We start from the raw sequence: 8,615 nt of genomic DNA, 5'->3' as shown, positions 1-8,615 counted from the left end.
AAAGGTGGTAGAAGCCTTTGTGGTCAATTCAGCACTACCACCACCAAACCTATTTCTCTCTATAACTGTAGTGTTAAGCGTTGCTGTGTTCTATTTTTGAAGTTTTTGTTAAGGGAGACATACATTTACGAGGCGTTCCAGCTTAGTCCTCAGGGGTAGCGGCGCATCTGTGACCGAACTCAGGTAAGAATTATATAAGGACATATAAAAAACATATAAACCGTTCAGTTTAATACTGTTTTAATCACAGAATACACATCTGTGGTTTTAATTTTCTACATAGTAGAGAGCTTAGACAATGTTATTAGGTATATCGTTGCCACATGAACAAAAACAGGTTTTCTATTTAAAATAGATTTATTTCTCCTTCTTTCAATAAACAAATATATAAAAATATACAACAATTTATTTAATCTTACAACTAATTCAAATCACAATTGCGATTAATTAATCAAAACCTATTTATTTTAAGGTAGAAATTAAAACATCCACCAACTACGTCATAAACCATTTTGGTACTAAATGTACTATCTCAAATGTGGAATGATAATTAATGTTTATATAATTTACTTTATTTTTTTAAACTATTCAATTAAAATTATGTGTGTGATTATTATCATATCGCCTATGCCAATATCTCTTTTTATCGCCTATGGCAATCTCAATTTTAAAATAATTATTATGAATATTAATTTATTTTAAGTTCTATGTATTTGAAATTTTGCCGAAAATTTTAGGTGACCTTTTAAATATGTTTTTTATTAATCAGCAATTATTTTAAATCGAGGAGGTGCCAGATTAATTACATCACACCAGACCAGACCTTGTCAATACACCATTTATTTCCTAAAATAATCACAGACATCTTTGGGGTATGTGTTGGTACATCGAGATTTACCTATTGTATATTGCGACAGAAATGTATTATAAGTAAATATATACAAATTACATTTATTATTATCTTAGATATATTTATTATTATCTTAGATAAAGCGAAATGTAAAATTATTCTAAAATGTATCTATTAAAGTAACAAAAGTATATTAGACATTTTCCACGAACACTTTTCGTTGAACTTTCAAGGAAACCGTCCACATCCACAATACCTATTTTACTATACTTTACAAACGATAAATGAACAAAATAGACTACAAAAAAGCGATTCGATAATGTGGTTACAAATGTTATCTGAAATATTATAGACTCTACGGCAAAAAGTGTGATGTCACTGTCGTCGAACTACGCAAAGTTTATTTAAACTACTATTACTTTACAAACAAATTTCGCTATCATAACATATTCAGCTATAACTTGGCAGTGTTATCAGGAGCCCTGCAGCAAGGAGGAGGCGAATATCTGCTGCATGATCTGCGGCAACGACGCTACGTCCATACACACGTGGGCGTGGCCGGCGGGCAGTTTGCGTAGAAGCCTGTATCAGGAAAAGGACATTGTTTAGTCAAAAGGTAGGAACCTGAATAATGAATTAGATTTATATTTTGGGCTAGGGTTTTTATGTACGCATCTTTAGGTGAGAAATAAATAAGACAGAAAGTTCTTGTGTAAGGTTATAACCGTAAAAAGTTATTTATTTATAACTTTTGTTAACAAAGTATAAAAATATTATAGTATGATAGACTTGACTTCGCGATAATTTGAGAAATTCCAAAATTATTTAATAAAAATATTATATTTAAGAACTTTAAACCCGCGTTGTAACAGTTTGGCGAAGGAAAACTTCCACCTAGGATCACTTCATAGCTTGTACCTTGTGTATATATTTTATAAGATGTTAAAACTGCTACTCATTCTAGATATATGTGGCACCATCTCTTACCGATTTCAAAAATTAAACATTATCTGATCTATATATCTTAACAAGAACTATTTTAGTATCAAATATTTTTCACTTACATAGCAGCTTCATCTCCCAAACTTCCAATGAAAATCACATGTGCCTGAACTTGGGGCTCTGACGTTAAGATCGCCCCGAGTTGCTCTGGAGGGATGCCGTATCTGTGTAATAGAAGATTTGTATCTATGAATTCATATCAATCTCGGATGTTTTGTAATGTGGTGAGAAAACTGGATCTGTCAAACAAGAGCATTGAATCAATATGCTAGAAAACACTTTTACAAAAAACCCGTAATATCCCATTGTAATTTTATCATCGCAGAAATAAACTTCATTATTCATTACTGTACGTTTTGTTACAATTATTTTTTTATCGTTATAATCATACGTTACCGTTCATAATATTAATTTAAGTTACGTTATATAAAATTATTTGCTTAGAGCCACGTCAAGTTACATTATATCACATCACAGCACATAACTCTCATTGCATCACGTCACATCCCATCCCATCCTGTCCCAACCCGTCCCATCCATTCCCATCCCATCCCATCCCGTCCCATCCCGTCACCTGCGCAGATTAGCGTCGGAGAGCACGAGCACGATGGCCTCGTCCGCGTCCTCGGCGGCCAGTCCCGCGATGGCGTGCTTTGTCGCCGGCAGCGTGTTGTCGCCCGACCAACAGAACTGCGCGTGGGCGTGCATCGTGCGGATTATCTAAAGGAAAGCGACATGAACAATTATGATTTAGAGAGTATAGGCCATAGATTAGTAAAGATTACTCACTCCTAACTAGAAAATGGTACCAGTTCTGACAATTGAAATTGTTACTGTCATCTATTTTTGTGTTTGAAAAATATATAAAAAAATGTAGTTTTAAGATCATTTACAAATAAAACGACATTTCTCTTTTTTTATGCACCACTTAACTGCGCATGTCGGCATTGTTGCGCGTAAATTACACCATGACAGCTTGCTTCAATAATAAGTAAGAATTACGATTTAATTTAGAGGTTTTAGATTTTGAGCATTGGGTATAAAGTTTAGGATATGAAATTGTCGGCTTTACACTCCGGATCTGTCATGAACCTCAATTTTCGGTCCTCGAAATTGAGAATTTCATTTTCGGTTTCAACATTTTGGAAATATTTTCGATTTTAGTTCCTCAATTGTTGACTATTCATTCAGAATTTAGAATTTTTTGAAATTAGATAAACTAAAAGAAACTAGAATAGAAAAGAAAAACGAACTAGACGTAGGTTAGATAGATTAATCTATCACTAGTACTTGTCACGTAGTTTCTACCCGCCACCGCAGTTTCATCATAACCATGATCCATGCAAATGGGCCGAAATATCGGCAATACGGAAATTAAAAAACGCATATCACGAGTACACCCGTTACATAATAAAATATTTTAATTCCGCCATAATTGTAGTCTAAAATCATATTCATATTCAAATTCAAATTCAAATTTTTATTGCTCATAAATACAGTATGCATATAATAATAAGTAGACAATAAATAGAGTATATTCTACCTGTAGCCGTTGTTTCTCGTTCTCCGGTGGTCGGTCGACCCTGATGAGTTCAAGGGCGTGCTCCTCGCCCGAGTGACCGTACATATCGTAGCGGATCCGCGTCTCGTAGCCCTTCAGGGCTTCCGTTAGCAGCACCACTGCCTCCATCGACCGCTCTAGACGGCCGTCGTAGGAGTTGAACCTGATTGTGGTAAATTGTATGAATACGTTAATATAATAATTGAAGGGCCATGGTAGTGGTTTCGCCAATATGTTTTTTTAATTGTTTATGATGAAAGGCACAATGAACATAGATAAGTCAATTGGATACAAGTAGATTTACATAAAACAAGTGTTTTTTTATAGATATACTAGTGATGGCCCGCGGCTTCGCCCGCATTTTAAAGAAATAATATGACATATGGGAAACTAGGGACACTTGATCCCCCCTTTTGTTTTTTGACCACTATTTGGTAAACATTGATCCGATTTTAGATATATTGGTACTGAAATACGTGGAATTTCATTGGCTATACTAAGTATAAAAGCTAATGATATCGGTATATAAATTTTGTAACCAGCCCACGAAAACTTTGTATAGGGAATGATACCATGTGTCCCATATATATGTCTGACTTGATCCCCCCCCTCTGGAACACTTGAACCTGCGGGAAATAAGTCTGATATATTTTCATATGATACCAAAATAAACAAAAAATATGTTAAAATTGATTTACCATTGATTTATTTGCTTAGTAGATAAAGTAGAAACAACAACAACAACATATCCACTGTTTTGATAAATCACATATACGAGTAACTATGTTTTCAGCTAACATTACTTAATGTTCCTATTATCACAGAATCTTATGGTTGATATTATTTTTCTTGCACCTTCTATTGTTTTATATACTCTAGGCATATTGAACCCTGAAATTATTCAAAAATAAACATTAGTGGATACGGGGGGATCATATCTCCCATAAGAAAGTGTACCAAGTGTACCCTAGCTATACTGTGGTTATAAAAAGATATTGATAAAAAATCGACTACTATTAACACTATTCCATGAAACAGACGTTTAAAAACATAGATAATGAATAGTTTAAAAGTGCTACTTACCCAAAATAAGTTTACTAACCAATTATTTAAGCAAAATGAAAACTTACGAAAAATATTTTCCTGCGACACGAAACACACAATCATCCGCCATCTGCTTAAATATCAAATTGGACAAGAGTACCAAGATTAGAAAGTTATAACGAATCATAGACAACCAATGTTGCCATACTAAAATCATATTGTGTTCGCAGAAGCTCTGTAAATCTAGTGTACAAAGTCTCCCGTAAGGATCAAGTGTCCCCAGTTTCCCCTACATAAAACGGAAAATTTATACCTACATTGGAATGACAGTGGTGCCATCTGTCGAAAATTAGTTTTACCAACTCCCAAACCCTCTTGGTCACTACCCACTATTGTATTTTATCAATATTAATACAGATAAAGGCGAAAAGACAACCTAACCTAAAAATGACTAACGACAAGTGGATAAATCGTAAATAAAGTGATCAAATACAAAACATATACCTGTACATGCTGCCAGAGACGTCCAGTACCACTCGCAAACGTTTCGGTTTGTCGAGCGGCGCACCGGGGGGCGGCTCCTGCTCTGTCCGTCGCCGGTATATCGACCGCTCGCCCGTTAAACCTAAACGAAATATATTCATTTTGTATTATAGGCCTTTTTTTGTTAACTAGAGGGAAACCTTCAATAGATACCCGGTGCCGTGGGAGCGACACGTAGTTATGTGGGATTTTTATCGCACTAATACCCCCCGGTGGCCGTCCTCAGCGCTGCGTAGAGGACTCTGGGATCTCCAACGGAACGCAACCGGAGTCCTCTTGGCGCCCAGGTGAGCTTTACGCTCGCTACACCATCTGGTGTGCACGACGGTATGCGACCACAAATACCGCCGTATGGATGGCGGTATGTGTCGTCGTTTATAATATAGGAATAACTTAGAATGACCGGGATGGCCCGGGGTTGCTGGCCGGGCGGTTCGAGCTCTCACTCTTGCCACCCGCAACCCCGGAAGCCCCCTTTTAGTCATCTCTTACGACAGGCAGGGGATACCGTAGCCCTATTCTGGTCCCGGAACTACAGCGACATTTGGTATAGACATACGAAAGCACTTACAAATTATCAGTTACAATATTTTCTTATACTATCTACTGGATCGAAACGCAATCTCAACTGACAAAATCCGGTTAAAAAACTCAGCTCGTTATGTTTTTTTTTCGATAATCGTTACATTTATTATCTACTTTTTATATTTTAATGCCTTCATTACACATAAAATTACTGACCTTCTATAATTTTGCCGTCGTCCAACTCTCCACTGGTCTGATGGCGACTCCACTGCCTCTCTTTCTTCTTCGCTTGGAGTTCTGCCAGCACGCCTCTCAAGGCACCGATCTGTGAATATTTTCGAAGTCTGTAATTTTTTTTTCATAATATGAGCGGGCAATCGCGGGCAAGAGCGGGCAGCGGTGGGTGCCGGGGGTCCCGCGCTGTCTTCGTCCCGCTAATATCCCGACCCGACTCGTTTCTATATTCGGAGCGGACTAGCAGTTTGACGCGGACTATACCTCCAGTGTGGTACAGCAAAGGGATCTAGTTCCAGCTATTTACCTGCGGTTGCACAGCCCTCAGGAACTGTCCGTACAACTTGGCGTCGTATTCACTCATCTTAATCTCCCGCAGGCGTTCCTCGAAAGCCTTCCTGTTCATCTCCCGCGCAGCCTTCTTCACGTGCTCCGGTACATCGTCCTTTTCAGCATCTGAAAGCTAAGAATGAACAATGAGATCACTTTTCATATGCATTTTTTACCTAATTAATAAAAAAAGAAAGGTTCCAAGTTTGATCCATGGTCACGCATTAATGAATATATATTTCTGATCTGGGTACGGAGTAATTGTGTGTCAGACTAACTAGTCAGATTATTGTTTTTTTTTAAATATATTTCTATTGAACCAAAAATATAAATAAATAGATGTAACTCGCCTAACAGCTTCTATAGATCACTATTTATTTTAAAATAATTACAGATGTTTATAACGTTAATGGTTCATAATAGCAGATGTCACTCATGCTCTTTTCCTATTTCATTTTGCATAAAAGAAGAACCTAAATTGAAGTAACCTAAACATAATTAACCTAACCCAACCTTTTTTTTTTTCTTTACGAGGGGGAAACCTTCAAAAGGTACCCGGTGCCGTGGGAGCGACACGGGGTTATGTGGGATTTTTACTGCACTAAAACCCCCCCGGTGGCCGTCCTCTGCGCTGCGTAGAGGACTCCGGGATCTCCTACGGAACGGAACCGGAGTCCTCTGAACGCGTTGCCCCTTCGGGCTCCACCCAGGTGAGCTCCAGGACTCGCCACACCGTCTGGTGTTTACGACGGTATGCGACCACACACACCGCCGTCCTTCCCGGAGTTGCTTACCGGACGGCTCGACCTACCCTAACCTCGGCTAACCTAACCTACCTGATGTACATCATGTCCCTTATCCAGCCGGTAGGGTCCGCCCTTCCCGCCCAGGCCGGCCGTGTCCCGCCCGCCCGTGCCGCCCGCCCACGTGTTACCGCCCACGTGTGGCTGGTTATCCGGATCCTCCTTACCGTGCTTTGGGGATGATGTGTCTAACCTGGAAATGTAAGAAACAGATAGAGTAAACAGAGTAAGAAGAAGATAGAGATCTCTAATTGGCTTGTGTCGGGTCAATTTTTTGATCACCCTTTAATCTAAATATACACTATGCAGAATTAGCACGGTAACATATATTTATTTTAAGTGTCATAAAAAAGGAAAAGTAAAAAATAAAAAAAATAAAACTACCATATATACTAAGCTATTCAAGTGGGATAAACTTCATAGAAATATATAGTAGTTAATAGTTAATTTTTTCAATAAAAATCGTTATAGCGAGATTAATATTCGCTTTTCGCTCTTTATAATGTATTAGCAAGAAACATAAATAAAAGCTATCATATTACATTATTATTATTATTTACTGTGACATGTGATTGGTCGGCAAATATAAAATTTTACTACGACCTACCCACTCTTCCTATCAATCGTCATCTGAATCTTCTTTAAAGCCTCCTTAGACCTGCCTTCGAGTACCCCATCAGTGGGCAGCCCACTCGAGTGGAGCACTTCCAGCAAGGTGTCCGCCATGTCCTTGCTGTAGCGATCGAAATCAAAAACATTACCGATCGCCGTCGCTAAGTCCTCTTCTGGATATTTCTGAAAGATTAACGATTGCTATTATTTCTGATATGATTTTTTTGATTCTGGGTAAATTATTTCGAAGTTAATTGTGATGTATAACGTGCATTTGAAAATAATAGCATCCTATCAAAAGCCATAATGCAGTTTTTACTCAGAAAACCTCGATAAAGCTATATAAGCTATTTACCAAAGTAAAATTAAAACATTGCAATACCATTACAAAAACATTACTTTTATGTTTTCATACTATTATAAACTAAATAAGTATAATTACAGACATTACATAATACAATACATTATAAACTCAGAAAATGTAGCGTTTTCAAATCGAAGATGACCAAAATACATTTACAACAAAAAATATCAGGCCGTTGTATGAAATTTAAATCTTGAATGAAGCCCTTATTACCTGAAGATGTTTCACAATATTCACAAGCTCTCGAGTCGAGTACGGATATGTCAGCTGGCCTTGGTCAGCCATGTCCCTTAACACTGCAAATGCTTTGACCAGTTTCTGCATAATATCCGCGGGTACATCCGGCCCATAAGACCTGAGCAGCTCCAACTCCGAGTCTATTGACGGATTATCCACCGCATGACAGGAGAATAGGTCGCCTGGAAAGGGTTTTGGTGGTATAAAGTGTAATATATGTTGTGCGTTCGACAAGCAAGGTAAAATACTGTGTAAGTATAAGCGAAATCAACAACAGTGATAGCTTTATAGTTCGGCCTCTCAATCGAGAGGTCCAAGGTTGGTATCCCAGGTCAGACCTCTAATTTTTAAGTTATTTCAAAGTTATATGTAAGACACTATTTCTCACTTTCTACAACAGTAAAGGAAAAGATCGTGCATAAAGCTAGACGCCCGAAATTTCTTAAAAAAAAGTTTTGAAAATTGTAAACACTACCAGTTCGCACTTGGCCAAAGCGTGGTGGACTATAG

General features: G+C 37.7%; 1 protein-coding gene across 1 annotated transcript in view; it reads right to left on the bottom strand.

Moving 5' to 3' along the window:
- Positions 1-338: 338 nt before the first annotated feature.
- The window catches only part of c12.2 (von Willebrand factor A domain-containing protein c12.2), a 31,383-nt gene continuing 23,106 nt past the window's right edge, over positions 339-8,615 (bottom strand). The window contains exons 12-21 of the mRNA XM_073093420.1: positions 8,082-8,287; positions 7,500-7,687; positions 6,926-7,085; positions 6,067-6,222; positions 5,742-5,850; positions 4,962-5,082; positions 3,396-3,576; positions 2,427-2,572; positions 1,915-2,016; positions 339-1,432 (exon numbers count right to left, since the gene is read on the bottom strand). Of these exons, the coding sequence (XP_072949521.1) occupies positions 1,324-1,432; positions 1,915-2,016; positions 2,427-2,572; positions 3,396-3,576; positions 4,962-5,082; positions 5,742-5,850; positions 6,067-6,222; positions 6,926-7,085; positions 7,500-7,687; positions 8,082-8,287 (1,478 nt within the window). The 3' untranslated portion in view covers positions 339-1,323. The remainder of the gene's footprint in view (positions 1,433-1,914; positions 2,017-2,426; positions 2,573-3,395; positions 3,577-4,961; positions 5,083-5,741; positions 5,851-6,066; positions 6,223-6,925; positions 7,086-7,499; positions 7,688-8,081; positions 8,288-8,615) is intronic.

Source organism: Epargyreus clarus, unplaced genomic scaffold (genome assembly GCF_041222505.1).
Source record: "Epargyreus clarus isolate Ecla_fem2 unplaced genomic scaffold, WU_Ecla_fem_2.2 ptg000004l, whole genome shotgun sequence".
NCBI classification, from domain to species: domain Eukaryota; kingdom Metazoa; phylum Arthropoda; class Insecta; order Lepidoptera; family Hesperiidae; genus Epargyreus; species Epargyreus clarus.
This window is presented reverse-complemented; position numbering and strand designations above follow the sequence as displayed.